Source organism: Humulus lupulus, chromosome 2, assembly GCF_963169125.1.
Source record: "Humulus lupulus chromosome 2, drHumLupu1.1, whole genome shotgun sequence".
Classification (NCBI taxonomy): domain Eukaryota; kingdom Viridiplantae; phylum Streptophyta; class Magnoliopsida; order Rosales; family Cannabaceae; genus Humulus; species Humulus lupulus.
The window spans coordinates 27,663,059-27,687,498 of NC_084794.1; the positions used below are offsets into that span (position 1 = coordinate 27,663,059).

Consider the following 24,440-nt stretch of genomic DNA (forward strand, 5'->3'; position numbering starts at 1 on the left):
AATAAATTTCTTACTTTTTAGTTTGAAAATTTTTTGTTACAAAAATGAATTTTTTTAGTTATAAAGTAGTCTATAATTTTTTTTTGTTAACAAAAAGACATTTTTTCTATAAATTGTTCACAAAAATGTAAAAGATATTTTACTAAAATGTAACATATGTTTACTTGTTGTAATGTAGTTGTTGACGTTGTTTTTCGTCAACTTAATTATGTAGAGCAATTAAACAATTAGTAAGGAAGAAAATAAAATATTTATTTTTTTACGTAGTTTAGCAATTAAAATCTACATACGTCCATGAGTCACTCTTATTATAGTCTGCGTTAAAGCTTCAAGAAAAAGCGAATTCCACAGAATATTTTTAGCACCCAATTGCTCATGATTACAAATGACTAAATCCAGACTCTTTATAGACCTTGTAACAAGAATATCTTCCCACAAATTTAGGGAAGTTACTACATACTATTCGAACGAAAATTCAAATGAATATTTTAATAATACAAATTAAATGCATTATTAAATAAAAGATCCCTTAAAAATAGGGTTGTACACGATGTTAACCAATCCCACATAAATAAGGATTTCCTAACATCTTTATCACTTTAACCCGTATTCGAGCCTGATCACTGCCTCAACGTGCTTTCGAGATCACCCAAAGCATCGAACTCACCATTCTAGTTATCACCACCTCCTTGCTTGTTTAGTCGTTCGAACTCATCTCTTGGAGGAGACTAACGCTTTCGAACCTGCAACTCATGCTTGAGCACTAAAGACGTAGCTAGGGAACCTCGTGACAATTTGTACAAGTATAATGCTAACACTTGTTAATTCCGAGTTTACTCTTTACGACCTACATTCGAGGCTGTTTATTTATTCTCGAAATTTGGGTGTAACAGTAGTAACATTATTTATTGGTTTAATAATTGTGTGTTACAATATAGTTGTTGATAGTCAACATTTTAAATTTTGAATATTTTTATATTAGATTTGTAAATCTTTGTTATAATCATTTTGATGTTAAAATTATAAATTATTTTTTGTAAATGTTAGTTACAAAAATATATTTTTTAGTTATAAAACTAGTTTTGTTAAATTTTGTTAATAATTGATTTTTGTAACAGATATTTACAAAAATGTAATAACTATATACAATTGTAACAGGTGTTTACAAGTTTGTAAATGTTGTTTACAAATAAAACACTACATATAATTAGTTTTTATTTACAGTTTTGCCACTCTGTATTTACACTTTTGCCCCTCCGTATTTTTGTAATGCATTGTATTTTTCATATATTTTTTAAGTTTTAGTGCATTTTTGTAAATTTCTCATTGTTTACCGAGTTTTTCGGAAACCTTAATAATAGAAGGTTAGAGAGCGCAGAAGAAAGGATTTAAGGAATAAAGACAAGGTTTTTACGTGGTTGAGGCGTTAATAAGCCTTAGTCCACGAGACAATTGTATTAAAGCTTAGAGAACCTTTGACAATGGAGTTTTTTCTACACGTTTTTGCAGAGTAACTTCTTATATTCAAAATCTCGATCCCCTCCCCAGTGCACCGCTATCCGTATTTATAGGCACAAGAGTGCATTGGGCTTGGGCTGGGCTGACTCGGGCCCAATAAGGGCGTAAATATCATTGGCTTCTCAGATGGGAGCCCAATACAAAGGAATAAAATCATAAGCGTACAATAAGCTAAGCCCATTGGGCCAAACCAAACAATATCTTATTCTAAGGCATGAGACAAACTGGAGTTTCAGTTTGGGTTCTCTGGGGTACGAGGAAGATTTGGGGGACAAGATCGATCAGAGTTGTGGCGGCGCAGTTCTGAACCTACGGCGCGCAATCCCGAGGCAGCCTCTTCTACAGGTTTAAGTGTGGGGACAACCCCCACGCTTCATGGGACGGTGTTAGTATCTTGGGCACTCTATCTTGCCAACCTCGGACAACCGACCCGGGTTCGTTTACCCATGTCCCCCTCCGTTCACCGAGGTACCGGACCATCTACCAGGATCCCAGACCATTTACCAGGGTCCAGGACTATCCACAGCGATCCCAGATCCTATCTTGGTTTCCCGAGCCGCGTCCTTCTCTGCCGCGCCTCGAGGCGTTGGGGGGAGCGGTCCCGGGACCATTCCTCCTGCCCCTGGCGGAGGTCCTGGTCCGAACTCTCGGACGCTCTTTGGGCCTTGCCCAAACTTGGGTTGCCAACATCCGTTTTCCTCTCGCCAAATGGGCCTGATCTGGGTCTTAACTCCAAACCGGGCGGCCCACGGGCTTAGAGGGTGGGCCGGACACCCGGGAAGAAACGGGGATAACACCCATCTACTATTTGGGCTGGTTGGAACCCTAGTAAGAGTTTTTTCATACAAATATATATATATATATATATAATATTACATGAATTCTTTTTTGTAGTATAATACCCTAACCATCTTTTTAATATTATATGTTACCAAATATGTGTTTTAGCAAATTACTATTTTATTCTAAATATTTTAATATTATAGTATTTTTATATTAGTTTTGTTTAATTAGTTTTTATTTTAAAGTTATTTTTCCATTTTTTATGGGTTGTTGAATAATAAACCATACCACAAAATACATATACTGAGTTGAAAAGTAATATACCAACAAAACTTACAAAATTATTACTCAAAAATATATATACTATACTAACAAAATTATATACTACCATTAAAATGTATATATCATGATACAAAATTATATACTACCGTTATGTATAATAAAATAGAAACTAAATATCATAAAAAATGATATACCATACCACAAAAACATATACACTAGTGGGAAAATAATATATCAACAACTCATTAAAAATTTAAAAAATCAATATAATTTTAAAATAAAAACTAATTAAACAAAACTAATATGCATATACCATTATATTAAAGTCATATGCTCCTAAATAAATAAATAAAATGATAGATAATTACAATTTAGGTAATCAACAATATAAAATAGTAATTTTTCTATAACTTTTAAAATAAGGATATTACCTTCTTGATGTCGTTGTTTTGGGTCATTTACTATAATTTATCTTATTTTTTTAAATAATTAAAAAGAATGATACCCTATATTTTTAACAATGAATTTAGAAAATAATATTTTTTAAGCTTGAAAAATGTAGACTATACTTTTAGTTTATTTAATTTAATTATTTGAAAACTAAAAAAAAACCAGTGATTATCAGTTTGAACGGATTAACCCAATCAAACCGGCAAAATCTTTGGGCAGGTTAAACATTTTTTTTTCTTATTTGGAGGTTACAGTTGGATATTTGCAATCTAATATATACCGTGAGTTACTTAAAATATGTTATAATCGAGCCAAACAAACCAACCTACACCCCTAATACCGATATCAAATAATAAGAAAATGCTTTATAACCCGCTTGCATTGCTATAACAGTCCAAGTGTCACCAAAGAACAAAGGGGGCTGGAAACAACATTGACCACACTTTTTCTTTTAAAGGGATTGGCCATACATTTTAATTTAAGGCATAAGGAAGGTGAACAAGGCATTTCAAAGGTAAAAAGGGGGTGATTATAAAAAATGATACAAAAAGAAAGAAAGAAAAAGAATACAAGTACTCCTGCAACAATTAATTTCCTATCAGTCCCAATTGGAACAATTCAAAACAACACCACTACAAATCAAAAGAATGCTCACAGTAGCCATTGCTACATCTTCTATAGAATTCAAGTTCTCAAAACCCTGTCACCCACTCGTGACAGTGGTACTTTTGTCGACAGCCAAAGGCTGGTTTTACAGAGGCCTGGTCCTACGACCTAATGCTCTCCCACAAAGAAGAGCATTCTTTGGGATCGGATACTCATCTCTCCATGAATTTACAGGTGAGTATACTCGAAGATAGAGTTGTTGCCCCAAGTACTGCCTAGCCCAGTTCTCAGACCTTATGTTCCACATACCCACATTATCCAAAGGCATGTAAACTGCAGTCCATGACTTGGGATAAACCTGTAAAAACACAGCCAAAAGATTAACAAAGTTATATATATATATATAAATTAATCATAATCATAATTATGAAGATTAACAAGGCAGGTTAGCATTAATTAAAGTACCTGAACAGTGCAACGAGAAATTGTGTCCCTCAAATTGTATCTCAGTCTGGCCTCAGGGGACCATTGTCCTCCATCCATACTGCCCAGATCAGAAAACACAACAGTTTAGACAATGTTGTATTGATATACCTTTTTTCTTCTTCTTCTTTTGAGAAAGAAAGTTCATAATATGAGCTTACCCCACAACAAAGAAGTTATGGCCATTAATATGCCATGACTGTACAGTGTCTTCTTCATTCTCAAACACAACCTCAGCATAGCCTCTGAAATCAGCGGCCATGACAGAAGTTTGGAGATAAGCGCCACCACCGGTGGGGCTGTCCTGGATGCTTCCAAGTGAAAACACTCCAGAGATTTTGAAGTAGTCAGCTAGCTTGAGTGGTGTGTCTGCTGGAATAAACGACACACTGTTGACTGCATATCTCTGCTTGCCATTGATTATAGGAGCGGAATTCGCTAGCCTGATCGTTTGTGTGACATTGATCAATCCATAATGGTATGAGCCTTGTGGATTAGGCCTTGGTCCGCTTGCTGTTAAATTCCGCCTGGTTTGTTTCAAAACATGTCGAGAAGATAAGCACCGGAAAAAAAAATCTAAGTGTCCCTGAAAAGACTCTAATCTCATACTCTTCCGAATTATGGATTAATAAGCGTGGACATAATCTGACTAAAGGAAAACAGCACCTGAATGATCGGCCTTGCTCAAGAGACCAGTCAATCTGAGTTGTTGGGCCACCAGGGATAGCGCCAGAAACACTTCCTGCAGAGTTACTGTAGTGAAAAGTGGAGGTGGCCGTGAGAATTTGAGAAGTGAAACGTGTGGAAACGACCATGAAGTAATCTTGAGGTGGTTGATCGGCTGTGACCAAGACAGATAAGGATTGCCCCAGATGAATGTCAAGAGAATCATAGGTGTTTTGGAGAGAGTGAGTGCCTTCAACCTCAACAAGCAACAGTTTGTGACCCTGGATTCTGAAGTTAATTGATGTTGTAAGCCCCACGTTGGATATACGGAATCTGTAAGTCTTACCTGTTTAGCAAGTTTTACAAGAGAAAAAAAAAAACCCATCAGCACCTTGACCAAATGACCTCGTAGATTCATAAATTTTGAACAGTGATTTGTTATTTGTTTACCTTGGTCAACTGTGAATGTGTTTCCATTTGATCCACGACCATTGATAAGAAGCCCATCAGGGAAGGGAAGATCATGCCCACCATCCAAAATGGCCTTTAAATCCTGTATAAGTTTAAGAAAACAGCACATTATTACAAGCCTTGATAATTTTCTCTTATGAGATTTGGCATCTTCTATAAGCTAGGTACTTACTGTGTGATTTTGCTTGAACCAGTCACCAGCTAGTATGGTGAAATCACCAGAAGGAGGAGGGAAAGGCACCGGAATTCTCGGGCGGCTAAGAATTCTGATACCGCCGTAGCCTCCTGCGGCTTTGTGGAAATCAAGAGAAGGGAAGTAGAAATAGCTGCCAATCTGGTCTTTAACTTGGAGAAAATAAGTGAAATTCTGCCCTGGTGGAATGGGGCAGTTTGTACCATACACTCCATCTTGCCATGAGTTCCTCCTCTGCTGTACACCATTCCTACATAAGATTGAAAAAGCTTATGGACTACTTGAAAAGTTTCATTACCAGAACAATAACAAAAGAGGGTCTTTATGGGCTCTTACATTACTCATTTGAAACATTCATTAAAAGAAAACAGAATGTTCTGCTATTAAGTTAAATGTTGAGAAGCCCTTTTTGAATTCGCGTGCACTAATTACATTGGGTTACTAAAACTGTATCTTCTTATTCAATTACAACAACAATCAAAATAACAAAAAGTTCAACAGAGACTATCTGGTAAGAACTTATAAGTTCTGATTATATGTTTCAAATTTTCAAATTGTAGTTCACAATGGTTGGAAGAAGAAGTCCATATTTCGAAACAGAACTCACTACACAAGTAAAAAAAGTACAAGAACACTAACCATGAGATAAGAAAGGGTTCGTCCAAGGCATTGAAGACATTAACAATCAAGTTGTCATTGGTAACCGACTCAATCTGAGGCCCTGGAAATTGCCCATTTATCAAGATCCCCTGAATTTCAATTAAAACACCCAAACTCTCAGTAATCATTCATTATCTTAACCATAAAACCAATACATATACACACACATACTCATATATAAATATTTAAAGATAAAGAACTAAGTACCCTTTGTTTTACTCCAAGAGGATAGATATCACCATAGGTGACATTCCAGTTATAGAACCTATACGGATCTTCTCCATTGGTGCAGGTCAAAAGCAAGGCCAAGAATAGGAAAGAACATATACTCCTATACTCACCCATTTCTTCCTCTCTTTCACACTATCTCCTCTCCACTTTCTTGGGAGTTCTTCGAAAACTAATAGAGAACAATGACTATTATTAGAACCAAAATGATATAGAGAAGAAAACCTTCCTGTAAAGAAAGCAACTCTGTAAAGCTCTTTATTCGTCGGCTTCTCTTATAGTTTGAAATCTTTTACTGCCTTCTCAAGTGGGACGTGTCGGTGAAGACTGAAAGTGAAAGATGAGTTGAGATTAAAAGAAAAGGAACTCTAAAAAAAGGAAGATTCTTAAGTAGGGAAGTGTTGGATCTCCTCTCCTTTGTTTTTTTTCTTTATGGACCAAGGAGGAGTACTAGGATTTTTGGAGTGTGTGAGCTGTAGAGAATCTAGGCTAAACTCTTTCTATGTATCTTAACAAATCCCATTTCTGTCACCGCGTTTCTTGATTGGAGTGACCGAAGTTGGCCCATGATTTTAGGATTTGTTTCAAGTTTTGTAGTACTTGATGCTAACTTAAATATAAATGTTGCTATCTATGATCATTTTGTATTATGTTATCTTGTTATACTAAAGTAATATTATTATGTCCTACGTCCTCATCTTTATTAATTTTTTACTCTGGGTATGTATAGATATTTTTTATTATTATTATTATTTGTTTACCAATAAATATTTTCTTAAAAAGCATTTTTCACTCAGCTTGGTTAGGTTGGAGTTGCAGTAAGAAAAGGCATCTATCTACCACTTGCCCATAAATATATGGGAGGTCAGTAAAAGCACATGGAGAATTTACTACTAAATCTATTATGGTGTTTGAATTTGACAGCATTATTCGTCAGGATCAGTCATATTATTATAGGCTATCAAGAAAATTGTCTGACATTATTATATATTTGAAATATTGAATCCAGAGCTCCATTAAAAATATATAGCCATATTCAACTTCTACATTAATATTATTGGGTGACAAATCTCGCAACTGGGCAGGCAGTGATGTTCCAAACACTGTATCACAAAGTCACCAAACTAAATTTTTATATATGTCATATTTATTGTCCCACATAAATTTAATTTCCACATGCACTTTTTTTTTTCTTTTCTTTTTCTCTTGATATCTGTTCTTATCTGAATGACCTCACCGACATTTGTATCATTTGTTACTTTTCAAAAACTGTTTAGACCAATCAGCTTTCACTTGATTAGGATTTTAAAAGCAGACGTTCTAGTTTTCAACTTTCCACAAATTAATGTAATCTTATTGCTAAACTTGACAAGTTAAGCGCCACTTAATGTTATTCACATACCTCCAAGCATCATGTAGTTTACAATTGCATGAATGAACGTGACAAAGGCCTGAGTCCATGGAATTGAGCAAAAGATATGGTGAGGTTGATTAAGTATAGTTTTTTTTTTTTGAAAAAAGTTGATTAAGTATAGTTAATAGTTATTGATATTAATATAAAATAATAATTTGATACTAATTGAAAGGGGAGGAGTTAAAAACTGGATATGAGCGTGGACTTGGGCAGTTCCACTAAAAGCGCATGTTTCCTCAGAAAATATTATTTTGTATTTGTTTTTGTTTTGGTAACATCAACTCATTTTCAGCTATTACTTGCGGATCTGTCAAAATAATAATAACAATATTAATTGTTATTATTATTGATATGGATCCCTCTAATCGATGTATTATTATTTATTTTTAAAAAATATATATAAATAACAAGAAATTATTTGAAAAAATAAGGTAAATTGAAAATATTCTAAATATCTGGCCGCTCTACAAGTAGAGAGTAGAGACTGTTAGAGCATCAACAATGGATGGTGGCAAAAGTATTATTTAAATTAATGCAGGTCCCAAAATTAATAAAATAATATATATTTAATTTTATTTTTTGATAACGTTGTCCACTGTTAGCAATGTTGCTTTGTTTTTCTTTTCTTTTTCTTATTTTTAGTTAAGGTTATATTAATTAAATAAAATATTACATTTTGTATTTTTTCCAAAATTGGCATCGTAGCCACTGCTCTTATGACGACAGAGAATGAACCAACTTTGCTAATTTTTTGCTGTTGGAGTTTTTGGCCTCTTATTTGGAAATCATTGACGGAGAATCTGTGTTGCTTGCAGAGGTAATCAAAAGCTAGAGAGTGGAATAAGTTTTGGGAAGTCGTCAATGGCAAAGTTTCGATCATTTTCTATTTATCTCTTAATTTCTAATCGCCACTAGATGTTTAAGGCTTGGTCATATTGGGCATTGGCTTTTTTATGTACCCAAACTGTTTGAAGAAAGTTCTAGCTAGCACGAAACAAAGAAAAGAAATATGCTCTAATCAAGAATCGAAATTAAGAATTGTCGGCCTATGTAGTTGGTCAATTTCATATTTAATCTTTGTTTTCGATGTGTTGTGTTTTGCTCCATTCGAGGCAATCAATATATATATATATATATATTTTCTTTTAGAACTATTTGTTGATATGAGAAAAGTTCTCAATGTTTTGTTTTGATATGATTGTAATGCTACAACTTACAACATGAAATTCATCCACGTATACATAATCTAACTTTAAAGTTAAAAAGCAGAGGACAGACGACTCATCTCATATATATTCATAAACATGTTGGCTCAGTTAGCCATATGAACAATCATAATTACCTGCAACTTGCATTACATGAATAATATAGGCTTTCAAGCTAAACTTTTTTACTTCCACGCACGAGGCAATGATCGAGGATTGAGGGCTAGGCAAGTTTGGTGGTCGATTGCTAGGAAATTGGCTCCTTAAGTAAACTATCAATCTGTCTGTCATTCATTTTTTGGTTTTAAATGATTTTTGTTAGGGTCAATTTATTACTCTTTGGTTTATAACGACACTAGTTATTTATTCCCTACTTCCTTTTTTTTGTTACACGTGAATAATACTTTAATAATATTCAAATTATTGTCATCACTTTTATTTTGTATTTTTTTTTAATCACAATAAGATTAAATGAGAAAATACAACAAATTGGAGGAATCATATCCATTAAAAAAAAACTTGTTATCTTGCAAAAATACTAACCGAAGGGAGTAACCTTCAGTTAGAAAATTGGTATTAATTAATTAATAATAATAGGTTAATAAATATACAAAGGATCATTGAAAGAAAATATTCACTTATTAAAGTTTAATATTAAAAGTAATTAAAGTGCAAATACTAAAAGAATTTTAAACCACAATAAGAAAAAAAAAGTTTTGAAAAATATACCAATGTGAATCAAAGTTTCTAATAAAGTTATACTTAAACAAAAGCGAAAAATGCTTTATTATAGTTCACAAAAAGTATAATAAGAAATCATTTAAAAACCACAAATTAGTCTTTAATATTTAAAAAATAATTAAATTGAAGCTTAGATCTATTAAAGTTTATATATTAAATGGCTTTAAAGAACAATAATATGAGAAAGTAAAGAGGTTTTCAAAACTAAATAAAGGTCAATTAAATTTAAGATTAAGACCTATAACCTAAAATAAGAGATCAATAAAACTTTAAGAATTATAAAAGCTAATAAAATAAATAAAACTACAACTTAATATTAGAAGCTTTTCTTCTTTTTTTTTTTTTTTTTTTTTTTGTGGGGAATATTAGAAGCTTTTCAGTTGTAATGTTAATTAAAATTGAAAGATGCAAAATTTATATCATTTTGAAAGTAAGACGATAAATAGTAACCTAATAATACCAACAATAACATATTACATAACAAAATAAGATGGCATATAACCAGGTCAAGCTAAATGGCAAGACAAAGCCAATCAAGATTATGGCACACAAATTTTATCATAAGAAGAAAAGACAAAATTGAAGTAGGAGAATAATAACACCAAGATAAATAGATCACAAAATCAATACTAACAATTCATATGGAGAAGATGAAATAACAATACAAGTTTACACTATAGTAACAATGGTTACAATATAGTAATGAGGGTTACCAATTTGTCACAATAAGCTACAACTTTGTAACAATGAATTATCAAAATAATAACAAATAACTATTGAATTGTTAATCGTGATTTATTGGAATTATCTACAACAGTTTTGTAATATGAGCAGCGATGATATTTTATAATTTTTGTTCCAGAACTAAAAGTTTGAGAGACAAATGATGATATTAACAAGACAAATAGTGGCAAAAAATATTAAATATCATCGGTGCTCATATTTCTATCTTTTCAAATGTATCAATTAAATCCCCAAATAATATTTTTATTTATTTTTCTTTTAATATTCATAAAAGAAAAAGAAGAAAAAAATCCATATTAATATACCATACACCTAATAAAAAAATGGAAACGGAAAAGAAAAAAAAACAATCTTATGATTCGATAAAAACAGAAATTGAGACTGTAGAATAATAACTCAATCTATATTGATAAAATGAGTAATTAGTCAAGTGAAATTTGGGTATTTATACATTAAATGGAGTCTCATAACAAAAATATCTTACCCACTATACACATGTCAATTTGATCTTATTGTCCCCCTTAGTTCCAAAAATATCATTGGCATTTGTTACCCACTTTCTCTCTCTACTTTCTCGTACTCTCTCTATTCTCTCCCTCACTCTCTTGGTCCTGAAATCAAAATCCCCAAAATCCCTCACTCTCCTTTTGCATTCATTGTCGGAATTCAATGGAATCTGTGCGCATTGTCTTTCACGACCACGACCACACATCAGTGGCAAGAAATCTCGTCGGAGGGGACAACTAGAGTAGGTGGATAGGCGAGAAAACCCCATTGATCGACGAAACAACCCCGAAGTAGGCAAATGTGAGGGATTTATTAGTTTATTCTGTAATAATTTGTCTGGGCCTGGTTTATTTGTTATTTTTTTGTTCATAGAATAGATCGAGGTTGGGGAATGAAGAAATCTGGGTTTTTTTCGAGTTTTTTTTTATTCACATCGATAGAAATTGATAGGCCTCGATAGGCATCGATGACTGATACCTTGTCAAGCCTCGATTGGCCTCGATTTAAATTAGAAAAATTAGGTATTGTAGGAGTTTAGTACCTCGATAGGCCTTGATAGGTTTAGGTAGTTGTTTAATTAGAGAGTGCCTCGACAAACTTCGACAGGTTTTGATGTAGCTAGAAAAAAAATCTTAATGTTAGTGACACTTTGATGGGCCTCGACAAGTCTCGATAGACCTAGATAGTTGTATAATTTGAATGTGCCTCAACAGACCTCGACATAAATTGGAAAAATTAGGAATTGTAGGAGTTAAGATCCTCGACAGGCCTCGATGGACCTCGATATACCTCGATGATTACCAGATTGCTTTTAAATTAAATTTGAATTAATAAGTGCCTCGATATGCCTTGACAGGGCTCAATTAAATTGATAGTCTTAGAATTTGTGATATTTCGATGGACCTCGACAGGCCTCGATGGTTACCAGATTGCTTAAAAGTGTATTATTAACACTATTTTTTTTTCAGATGCCTGACCTTATTGTACCTTTGGAGAAGACCGTCGAGGCTAGTAGAGGTGATCATCTATGAGATAGTTCGGATACCTATCGAGGTCCATCGAGGCTAGTCGAGGCGGTCAAATCCTAACAGCCATCGAGGCAAGTCGAGGTCCATCGAGGACCATCGAGGCTAGTCGAGGTGGTATATTCCTAACAACCATCGAGGCAAGGCAAGGTCCATCGAGGCTCATATTGTTATAAAGTCATCGAGGTATGTCGAGTTTCATCGAACCTCGTCGAGGCAGACGAAGAACCCAAAAAAACACAGAAAATCTTAGATCTAATTCGACCGTGAAACAATAAAAAAAAACCCAAATGCATACATAGATCTGTTCGAAATAGTTAAAGCAATGTAAATAAAAAAGTTTACTCACTACATTTAAAGAAAATATACTTACCCATAATTTTTTGGCCTCTAGATCCGAAACCCAAAGTGTTGTTTTGCTTTGATAGGAATCAATCTTACCCAAAACACAACCTCAAAATAAATAGGGATCAATTCAATCTTGGTAGCTGCCTTGTTTTTTTTAGTGAGATCTTGGACATATGAGAAGTGGGAGCTTGGGGTAAGCTTGGAGTGAGAGAGAGAGAGAGAGAGAGAGAGAGAGAGAGAAGACAAAATCAGAAAATAGAGGGTCATTTGATATGTTAGGGGCATTTTAGGAAACAAGGGGAATACTAGTATAAAAGGGTGATGTTTACATAGGCTGGGATAATTTTGTTACGGGATCTCATTTAATGCATAATTACCCAAATTTCCCTTAGTTAAAAAAAATTAAAATTATTTTAGTGAACTAGCATGGGAAATTTTAACTTTTATGCTTAACGATGGGTATTAAGTAAAAAAAATCCTAGGCTCTTTGATCATTTCAAAATAATGCAAAAAAATTTGATAGTACACAAAATGCCCCTGCCACAAAAATATCCCCCCGCCCCCTCCACTTTTGATTCTCCTCTCTCTCTCTCTCCACTCTCACTCTCACTCTCTCGGTTCAGCTCTCCCCTGCCTGAAACCCATCGAACCCAGCCCGTCTCGCCGCCGTCAAACCACCGTGCCTCTGTCGACCTCCGTCCATTTCTCCGTCGAACCCCTTAGCCATAAAAATCGAAGGGCCGTATCTCCCTTTTTCATTAACCGAAGGGTCAAAGATTCCATTAAAACTGAAGTCTTCGTCTCTTGTCTCTCGTCTCCGTCGACCTCGACCAAAACCCACGAGATTCAAGTGTACAAAGGTAAGTTCTTGACATATTTTTTATTTTATTTGTTAGTGTTAAAGTATAGGATTGTTTGATTTTTTTTTTTTTTTTTGGTTTTGTGCATAGTGTTGGGAATTGTGCCCTGAAAGCATATGTAGTAGACATTATTTTAAGAAATAAATAAATAAATTGAATTTGTTATACATATATTTTATGGACTATATTATTCTGTGATAATATTAAGTAAATATTAGAAAAATTCCTAAGTTCATACATGTGATCTCAACTACGGGAGGATTGTGTTTGAGATAAATGAACTTGAATAGTTCGCAATAAAATAAAGTTATGGAAACTTTAGATTAATTACTGCAAGTACGGTCTACTAGTATTATGAATACATGTGATCTAGATCCGGATTACTAGTGTAGTAGGACACACTTTAGTGGAGGTACTTTATATATTAGAGAATATATAGAAATTGGACCAGATATGTTTATTAATACTTAGTTAATTACTGTTTCGAAGTATTAATTAAATATATCAACTGATTATCATATACAAATAGATCTTAATCCTGAAGTTGCTATGAACTCTTGTTTTAGTTATATGAGTTCTTTGATTCACTCGTTATAGTTTGTCAAAATGATCAGGCTAGAAGCTTTTGTTTTGGGAACTCATTAATGTAAATGGCTGGGGACATAGTATAAAGATATGGAATCTATACCTTCTCGTAAGAGATTGAATAATGGTTCTCTTAAAGGTTGACTTTTGGGAATGAAAGGTTATTGAGCTCAAACTCATAATTTAGTTATGAATTAACCTTCACTAGTAAAGTTAATGGTACTTAAGGAAACAAGATATAATTAAAAGAGTAAAACGGCAATTTTATTCCTCATTAATTATGAACCATTATTAGAGGGTTAATTTGTATGTAATGATTATATCAATGGACACTTTATTATTATAAAGTACTCAGTCAATGAAATGTCTATAAGTACAATAGTGCAGTCTCATATTTATAGTGGAGTAATCATGAGATTCATAAACTATGATTATTTAATTAAAGAGATTAGTTAATAATCTCAAAGTTATTAGAGCTTGGAATTATAGGTCCATAGGTCCCCACAACGGCTCTATCAACACTATTCAAGGCAAGAGTTGATATAAATGGTAAAATGGTAAAAATACATATTTAAGAAGAAAATTGTTCTTCAGGCCAAATATGCAATTATGTGATAATAGTGATTAATTAATTAATTACAAATTAGTTGTAATTATCAAAATTAATTAATAATTAATTATTGTATAATTTTTGAAATTATATAAATAATTAATTTATTATAATTTTCGAAATTATAATAAAATAAATATTTAATTTTTGAAATTAGTATTTAATTAAAATTGGTTTTAATTAATTAGTAGAATTAATCAAATATCTTTATTTGAGTGGGAGATAATAATCTGATAAGTTCAAATTATATTTGAATTTAAAAGATTGATATTTATTCAAATAATTATATGTGATAATTAGTTAAAAAGATAATAGATTCAAATTTGAATTAATTATCAGGTTGTTGGTGTAACGTGCTCCTAATCCAAGATCGTTACATTGTGTACTTAAAATTGTGTCAGACCTGCTAATAAGGTTATTTGGCTTAAAATGTGTAAGTAAAGTTAGTGACAAGGGTTAGGGTTAAAAAAATTTGGTCAAAGAATCATTGACTTTTATTTAAAAAGTTTCATATAAACATGGGATCCCAAAATATTACAACTAAATTGTCAAAAATGTATGTATACATCAAAATTACATTTAGCCGGCCTAAGCAGCAAAATAGGGCTTCAACCCTAGTTCCTCTGAGATAACCCCAGTCTTGGTGGTCAAGCAGCCGCATATATACACGCCGCCACCGAAGCTTTCCAACTCGTGGCTAGTCAAGCTTTCCCTTTCCCTTACCTGCACCACAAAGCACCCGTGAGCTGAGGCTCAGCAAGAAAACTCAACATATGCATGAATACAAAATATAAACCTTGAAATACCCATTCAACATAATCAGTAATATCAACTCGTAGATACTATCATTTAGATTCAAGTGAATGATCATTGGAACAACTTGGGGCTGCTGCCCTAACCAGTTGGCCTTAGAGCCAATTCTCGGGGCCTATGCCCTAGCTACGTGACCGTAGAGTCACTTGGGGCCCTCGCCCTTAGCTCTATCTTACTAGCCATAGAGCTAGCCCAACCCCTAGGTTTACCATTGACCTCAGAGTCGATCAACGTGATAGTACGTTGTTGGTTTAGACCTAAGTCTTTCGACCAACGCACAACACGCTATTGCCGTCCTTGACTAATAAGTCAAGCCCTGATTTAGGATTACAGACCTCAACACAGAAACAGATTTGGATAAGCATATCCCAACATAATACGCACATATGCATGTTAATCACATAACACCATGATTTATCATTCTCACAACACTATTCATATTGATGTAACAAGGTCGCATGTCCTAACTACAAAATGCATACAGTAGTCACAAAGCACATAAGAAATTATCAATCAATATGTAAAACAACAGCCTATGCATAAACGTTCTCGAGGCCCAAGCCCTAGTCATGATAATAGATCACAGTCGGACCAAGCCCTAATCACATATAACACGTATTGGGTGCAGTTTTCTTACCTCAGGTCCGAGTAAGCGTAAATAAGAACGACCCTCGAGCACCATCCCGGTTCCGAGCCCCTAGCGATACCCTAGTCACAACCATAAAATTGGATTCTATTAATAACGAGCGAGTAAAGGCTTCTGGACCAATTCCTAGCCTTCAGGGCCTCGAGTTCCACTAAACCGGGTAGTGGAATTGATCCTGAGCCCTAAGGAAAAGGTTTCAATTTAAATCAAACTCCCCAAGGCAAAATTTCCAGGCAGGCCGTGACATGCCCTAACAGGTCGCGGTGCGACCCTTCAACCAAAAAGCCTCCTTGCCCTAATAGGTCACGACACGGCCCCCAGGCAGAGACCTCCCAAGACGCCTGGGCTCAAGCTAAATCACAGCTTATCAAGAACAAAGTCGAGACTTGGCCCCTCGAACCCAGAAATTACTCCATTTTCAGTAGCCAAATCCAAACCAAACTAACTCAAAATCACCCCAATACCATAATTCTATCATCACAATAACTCTAACACCTTCCCAACAGCAAAACCCAACAGAAATTCAGTCCTAAAACCCATTAAATATTCAATTAAATCCTTGAGTTAAGAGGTTCAAAAACACCTCAAGAAACCATGGATTCTACAGAAATTAAACCATAAAAGAGAGTTCAGATGTTTACCTTAGCTGTAGATAAAGACCTTCTAGCCTCAAGAAATTCCAAACCCAATCCCAAGCTTCAATTCTATGGCTTCGAGTCACTAAATCCCCTTAGCTTCAATGGTTAGCTTGAAAAAGCTTCTTGAAAGAGAGAGAGAGAGAGAGAGAGAGAGAGAGAGAGAGAGAGAGAGAGAGAGAGAGAGAGAGAGAGAGAGAGAGAGAGAGAGAGAGAGAGAGAGAGAAAGATAGAGAGAGTTGGTCCACAACTTCTAAGTGTGTTCCTTTTTGGTGTTTTTGTCTTTTATCTCCTTAAGCTAACTGACTTAAGTTAATCCCGAGGCTTGGGGTACCAAAAACGTCCCTGATGGCAAAATGGTAAATTCCCTCAATATTCTCTCCTAAACTCTCTAACTTCAAATATATCTCCAACTATTTATTTCCATAACCCAATAACCTAATTAAATGTCTAATACCCAAAATACCCCTTGACTCGCCCTGAGTCAAGTATTGGGTCCCGTTGTGACTTTCCCGCTAGCTTGCTCCCTAGGATCGCCTCTTGCCGAGTAACCCAAATAAACCCACATAATAATGTGGTCTCTCACATATAACACATATATGCACATAAATATACAATTATGCCTGCAACAGGCCAAATTACCAAAATCGCCATTCTAAAAAGAAATGGGCCCACATGCATATTTAATACCCCTATTAATACACAATTAGTCATATTATCACATAGTTACAATTAATATCACAATTAAGCACATAATTCCATATATTGCTATCTTGGCCCCCTAATCAAGGCCCTAAGCCTTATTAGGTAATTTTGGGACGTTACAGTTGGATTTTATCTGATAAGGTTGTTTGAATAAATAATTAAATAATTGTAGAAAAATCTCATATCTCTATTTTATAGGGTGCTACACGACACACACAGTCCCTATCCCTGGACTATGTGTGGCGTGCAGCTATATAAAAACCAGGGATAGATTTTTCACTTTTATTTATTTAATTAATTAATGGAAAATTCAAAAGTTAGTTTTTGATATTTTCATTAATAAGATAATTAATTAATTAAAAGATAAATTGAAAATTGGTTACATATTTATTTTTTAAATTTAAATATTTTTTATTTAAGTTAGACTTATCAGAAAATAAAAGATACTGAATTATTCACTCTAAAGAAAAAAGAACGATACTTTTCTATCTCTCCTTGAACAAGATACAGAACCAATCTCAGGCATATTCTCTTGATCTCATGTGTTGAGTACATCGAGTTGAATCAGAAATATACCATCATTTATTCTCTTAGTGTCCACACACTTCTTGAGGTTTAGAGAACATTGTGGAAGATCTCGGTGTGAGTACCTGGGAGCAGCTTGGATAGGATGATCGTTTATTTTACGAAAAGATAGCAAGGACACTTGATAGGCATCAAGAGGTATGTTCTTTATTCTTTTCTTATTTATAATTAATGTATGTATATTAATGGATTCACATATTTAAAGATAGTTTAAATATGTTACAAAAATTTTGTTGTACACTGGGCCAACCCATCACTATTCCGCTGCGTATTAGGAAACTCGTTCCTAACAATTGGTACCAGAGCAGTCATTAATCTATGCATACATTAATTACTGTGTGGGCATAATATGCATTCTTATGTTATCGTAATATGTGTGAATTGATGGATGTATGTATGTATATTTAAAGTTTATTCGTAAGGATCGTTAATCATATGATGTTTTGGGTTTAGGAATTGCTCTTAAATTTCTAGATAAAAAATGTAAGCCATTTGAGGGCATAGGAATTTTTTGTAATTTAATTTTATGCATTAAATTATTCGAAAAAAAATTGTGTAAGGCCCGAGCCCAAGGCTGTCGTACGGCCCCGTGGCCTAAGGCTCCCGTGCATGCTGCCAGCCCCTATGCACCCCGCCTGAGTCGCGCACGCCCCTGCGCTGCCTATTGCGCACACCGCACACCCCTGCGCCTGCCTTCTGCACGCGCCCCTGCGCTTGTAGTCGCCCACACCACCGAGCCACCTAGCCACTGCCAGCCTCCCGCCGCACCTCCTAGCTGCTGGTCCGAGCCCCACGCCGAGCCACCTTGTGTCACCGACCCTAGGGTTAACCCTAGGGTTTGTACATTGTTATCTATTTAAATTTTGGGTTTAATTAATTTTAGCCCATAATTAAAATTTGTTTTGTCTTGAATTAATTGTTTGAGCCCAAATTCAAAAGTAGGCCTAATAACTTGTTGGGCATTAAAGCCCAAGTTAATTATTCTTAAAATTTGTGTAAGATAATTAAAAGTTATTTTAATTCAAAATTAAATGGATAAATGGCTTAATGGATCAAGACTACTTGTGAATGCCCAAAGCTGAAATATAGATCTCTTTAGGTTTTATTTGTTTTATTACATTTTTGTGTATAATTTTGCAAGTGTTGTAATTTTCTAGAAATACCCAAGACACCCGACCCATATTTGTTTATTTATTTAATTAGTATTTATTTATTTAAAAGTTTGAATGTGATTAAATTGTTTAATACTTTATCATACATTTTTGACATGCCATACATATTACCCACATAGTACTTAAAATTAGCATGCATCTCATATGAGTAGAAACATGCGTTAGGAATGTCCTATGTGATTATATGCTTTATGTGATGGACCATATAATAATAAATCTAGTTTTAAGTAGTTCAAGAGCGGAAAGAGTTTTTACAAGCAGTTTAATTTCTAGTATTTAATAAAATTGTTTTATTAAATAATAAATAATATTCCTAGTAATTATAGCAAATTAAAAATGGTTTAATTAGGGCATAGTTTTATAATTTTAATTTTGCTTGATTGAATTAGTAATTATTAGAATATCATTTGGTAAAAATAAATCACTTTATTTTTACAAACTAATTAAAAAGCATAGGATGTTTTGAGAAAACACATATTCTAAAATAGTGAGTGGGAGAAGGAGTTATGATGATAAGTCCCATGGTCTCAATTATTAGTTAGCGCCGAGGTAACATGAAAAGGGCCTCGCGGCACCATTGCTTATGTCCCCCTAAGGAAGGCTTCCGACTGTGTTATTCTCAAGGAAAACTTCTTTAAAGAATAGGATTTAATGATGTATTTCAAGTTTGACTGACCCTAAGGCACACTCTTGAGTGAAGTCATTGATCTAAAATAATGGGTTACACTCACAAGGTGCATTAGGCTTTCCAACGGACAAGTGTATTCTTGACCAAACAAGTAGTTGTTTAGAAGTCAAAAGAGAAATATTGATTTAAGTTTTCACTTATAAATTTGAGAACTTGTCTCAAAGTTAATTTGGAATTAGTCTGACCTACCCTAAGGCTGGTCCATTAATGTTCAAATTAATTAATCGTGGAATTAGTAATTTTTTTTGTGTTCTTTAATTGTTGCATTCATGCATCACGTTTACTATTCTGAAAATTACTGATATTTATTATATGCATAAATTCAATTTTGTTTATTTATTTATTTTCAACAATCATGTCTAGCTCAAATCATGTATCTTCTTTACTTGCTAATGAAAAGTTGACTGGTGAAAACTACATGATATGAAAATCAAACATGAACATTGTATTAATATGTGAGAACCACAAATTTTTCTGGACTGAGGAATGTCCTGAAGTCCCTCCTGCTACTGCTGCCAAAATTGCAAGGGACAAGTTTGATAATTGGATCTTATCAAACAACAAAGCAAAATGTTATATGATTACAAGTATGAGTGATGTGCTAAAAAAGAAGTTTGAAAACACTGAGACTGCTTATGATATCTGGGATTCCCTTCAAGATATGTTTGGGTAGCCGTCGAATCAGTGTAAACATGATGCCACCAGATCCTACATGACCAAGAAAATGAAGAAAGGAGTTTTTGTCAGAGAACATGTATTAGACATGATCAATATAATGCACGATGCCTGTAACAACCCAAATTTTCTAATAAGGTTTAGGACCTTGATTAGGAGGTCGGGAGGGCCATAATTGATTTATTGTGCCATTATATGATTATATGCATGGTTATGTGGATCATATTATTATATGATGGTAAAGGCATGCATAGGGGTATATATTTTGTTATGAGGGTATTTTGGTAATTTGGCCCATTGAGGGCATAAATGTAAATATCTGTGATAAATATTGAGACCACATTATTATGTGGATATATTTGTAGCTTGGGATTCGAGGCAATCCTAACAAGCGGTTTAGCGGGAAAGTCACAGCGTGGATTTATACTCGGCTCGGGGTGAGCCTGGGGATGTATCTGAGGATATATTGGAATCGATTTGATATTGAGAAATATAATTAGTGATTAGTTAGGTATCGGAAAGTAAACGGTAAATATTAAAGACACTCGAGGAATTAGTGGGAATTGGGAGTAATGACCAAAATGCCCTAGAGTGATTTAAAGGTTTAGTTATTATTGGGAGGGCAAGGTGGTCATTTGGCTTACTAAAGGATAGGTTATATTCTGCTTTATAATTTTAGTGGAATTTGTAGATAGACTCGGAAGCTTAACAAAAAGAAAAGAAGAAGGAAGGAAAGAAAGAAAAACAGAACACTTAGAGCTATTATTTTTCTCTCTTTCAGCTGGGCCATCTCTTCACCATTCTTTGTGAGTTTTGGAGCTGGAATTCCAGAGTAAGCTCAGGATGGAGCTTGGGGTTAAGGAGCTTGGTGAAGCTAGAAGAGCTAGCAGGGATTAGCCAGTCAATTGAGGTAAGTTTCAAGGTTTCCTTATGTGTTTTTCTGAGTTTTTATTGAGATGGTTTCTAAGCTTGAGTTTTGGATGGAATAAAGAGATATAAGCTTGAGGAGTTGAAGGGATTGAGGCTGGTTGGATGCCAGGGATAACTTAAGGTCGAAATTCTCCATAGAAGGTAACAAGTTCTGGCTTTGAAGTTCTAAGTTTCTGAGTTTCCGGTTGAATCTTTTAGTACTTGGGTTCAATGTTTGTTTTCTTAGTTTGATGGTGCATGTGGTTAAGTCTTGTGTTATTGGGCCATTTGGGATGAGATATTGGTGATGGTAGACTCAATTTGGTGTGTAATTGAGGTTTGGAAGGGTTCCAAGGGGTTTTGGTTCGAGAAAATCGAAGAAGGGAAAAACAGGGTGTTGCTAGCGCTACAGCACTAGGCTTGGGCTTTCTGGGCGTTTTTGGCTATGCTAGTAGCGCTGTAGCGCCCTCCTTAGAGCGTTGTAGCGCTACCCTGTTTCCAGAAAGGGGTTTTTGGGTTATTTCTTAGGGTTTTTGCCCGGGGGCTCGGGGTTTGATTCCACCACCCCCGTTTGGTGGAATTAGGGTTTCCTGGGGACTCAAGATTGGCCCCGAGGCTAGGTTTTTGATTTGAGATTTGGTGATGATTATGATCTATGGCTGTGACTAGGTGCGCGCTAAGATTCCGACGGGATCGTGCTTGAGGATCAATTGAATGAGCTAGCGAAATCTAAAGGTAAGAAAACTGCACCCGATTATGTGGTTAGGTTGGGACTAAGTGTTCCCTATACTTGTATGCATTATTATGTGGTTGTGATGGGACTAAGAGCTCCCTATATTTGTATAATGGCATAGATGGTATTATGCCATGGGACATAAGATAAACGACCTAAGGGTGCCGTAAATAATATTTGCGCACATGGCGCGGCTCGGACACTGGTAGTCGAGGACAGCTTATTAATCACTAAGCTCGGTTAAATTGGCTAGAGTCAGTGGGTATTACACTGGGGGTGGCCTAAGTGAGCCGAAGACAGTGGGTTAAATAGAGGGAGCGGCCTATGGGTGCCGACCCTAAATATTGTGTAATGATTGAGATAAACTATTGATTATGCATATGATTTGCAATTTGATAGATATGATATGTTGATTATCTGGATGACAAATTGTTTGTTTGTCGATTTTATCACTGAATAGGTGAATGTTATGAATTGCTGAATTCTTGATTATGTGTTGTGGAATATCTGGTTATTGATATTGATCATGCTATGTTGTTACGTTTTCTTGTTGGGCCTTGGCTCACGGGTGCTACGTGGTGCAGGTAAAGGCAAGGGCATGTAGGTTCAACCATGAGTTGGAGAGCTCTGAGGGCGAGGTGTACATTGTCAGCTGCTCAGCCACCACGGTCGAGGGATTGTACAGAGACGGAAACCTAAAATGGGTATTTTGCCATTAGAGTGGCCTGAGTTGTTTATAACTTCTGGAATTTTTGTAAATATGTCATCCAAACCCTGTTTTGAGAGTCTATGTATTAAACTTTCATTTTTAATGAAAATAACTTAGTTATGACCAAAATCTTTTATTCCTAGTCAGTTGATGACTTTAGATTCATAGTTTGTTCAAATGACTTGATTAGCAAGTCTTGCACTATTTTAAACACACAGTGTAATGGTCTTGGTTACCCAGGGCGTTACAATGCCATTATCCATAGGGCAACCATTGATGAAAGGACTCAAGCGAGCATTATACTTGAATCACTTTCTCCAGCTTTTAAAGGTTTCATGACCAACTATGTCATGAACAAATTAACATATAACATGACACAACTATTGAATGAGTTGCAAACTTATGAATCTCTTAACAAAGGTTCTGAGAAAGGATAGGCAAATGTTGCTGATTCTGGCCCATCCTCATCAAAGGCTAAAACCAAAAAGAGGGAAAATGGATATGGGGAATGGACAAGGAGAAAGAAAAAGGCAAGAATTCAAAGAAGCCTAACAATTCATCCAAAGGCAAAGAGAACAAGAACACCAAGAGCTCCAAAAAGAAGACCCCTAAAGGGACTTGTTTTCACTGTGAGTAGATGGTCACTGGAAGAGAAAGTGTCCTAAGTATCTCGCTGACCTGAAAGAGAAAAAGAAAGGTAAATTTGATTTACTTATGTTAGAAGTTTTTTTAGTGGAAGACAATTCCTCATCTTGGATAGTAGATTCAGGAGCCACTAATCATGTTTATTTTTCTCTATAAATTGTTAGTTCGACGAGGAAGCTTGCTGATGGAGAGGTGACTATGAGGGTAGGCAGTGGTCAGATTGTCTTTGCAGCAACAGTTGGAACAACCTGCTTGGAATTTGAGAAGAATAAATTTCTTATTTTAGAGAACGTTTATTATATTCCTGGATTTTCTAGAAACTTAATTTATGTTTCTATGTTGCATGAACAAGGTTTTAAAATTTCTTTTAATACTAATTCGATTGTTATTTCGAGATATGGATTTAAGATATGTTCTGCAAAATCTATTGATGGGCTTTATAAACTGCAAGCTAAAGAGAAATTTGCTTATAATTTTGAATTATTTAAAATAGCTAATCCTAGATCTATTAAACGACAAAAGACTGATTCTGATAGTGAAACATATCTGTGGTACTTGAGATTGGACCATATTGGTTTAGATAGAATTAATAGGCTTGTAAAGGATGGTCATTTAAGAGAACTATCTATTGGATCTCTCCCTATTTGTGAATTCTGTCTAGAAGGCAAGATGACCAAGAGATATTTCTCTGCTAAAGGTTCAAGAGCTACAAAACCACTTGATCTGGTACATATGGATGTTTGCGGTCCACTTAATGTACAAGCAAGATGAGGGTATGAATACTTCGTCACTTTCAATGACGATTATTCAAGATATGGTTACCTATACTTATTGCAAAGAAAATCTGAAACTTTTGGAAAATTCAAAGAATTTCAAGCAGAGGCTGAAAAGCAATTAGGTAAATCACTGAAAGTTCTTCGATCTGATCGAGGAAGAGAGTACTTGGATTTTGAATTTGAGGACCATCTGCGTGAGTGATAACTCTACAAAATAGAGTTATTTTACCACTTTTTATGTGCTAATTGTTGCTTAATTCTTGATTTTTTAAGTAATTTATTAAGTTTTTAAGTAATTTTGAATTTATTAGGTTTATTTTAATTTTATAGATTTTTGTGTGTTTTTATAGCTATTTTGTTGTAAAATATT

At 34.7% G+C, this 24,440-nt stretch overlaps 1 protein-coding gene across 1 annotated transcript; it reads right to left on the reverse strand.

Annotated features, from left to right (window-relative positions):
• Positions 1–3,378: 3,378 nt before the first annotated feature.
• Positions 3,379–6,905, reverse strand: LOC133817561 (L-ascorbate oxidase homolog). Its single transcript, XM_062250112.1, has 8 exons — positions 6,320–6,905; positions 6,092–6,201; positions 5,432–5,702; positions 5,239–5,341; positions 4,789–5,134; positions 4,284–4,649; positions 4,105–4,183; positions 3,379–3,997 (listed from the first exon to the last, which is right to left on the reverse strand). The coding sequence occupies exons 1-8, from the start codon at positions 6,455–6,457 to the stop codon at positions 3,785–3,787; spliced, it is 1,626 nt and encodes a 541-aa protein (XP_062106096.1). The 5' UTR covers positions 6,458–6,905; the 3' UTR covers positions 3,379–3,784.
• Between the last annotated feature and the right edge of the window lie 17,535 nt (positions 6,906–24,440).

Coding starts and splice junctions, on each gene's coding strand:
- LOC133817561 (XM_062250112.1), bottom strand. CDS start 6,457: ATGGGTGAGTATAGGAGTATATGTTCTTTCCTATTCTTGGCCTTGCTT. Junction 5,342..5,431: donor GGTTCAAGCAAAATCACACA/GTAAGTACCTAG, acceptor AAACTTATACAG/GATTTAAAGGCCATTTTGGA. Junction 4,184..4,283: donor CATAACTTCTTTGTTGTGGG/GTAAGCTCATAT, acceptor TGATCTGGGCAG/TATGGATGGAGGACAATGGT.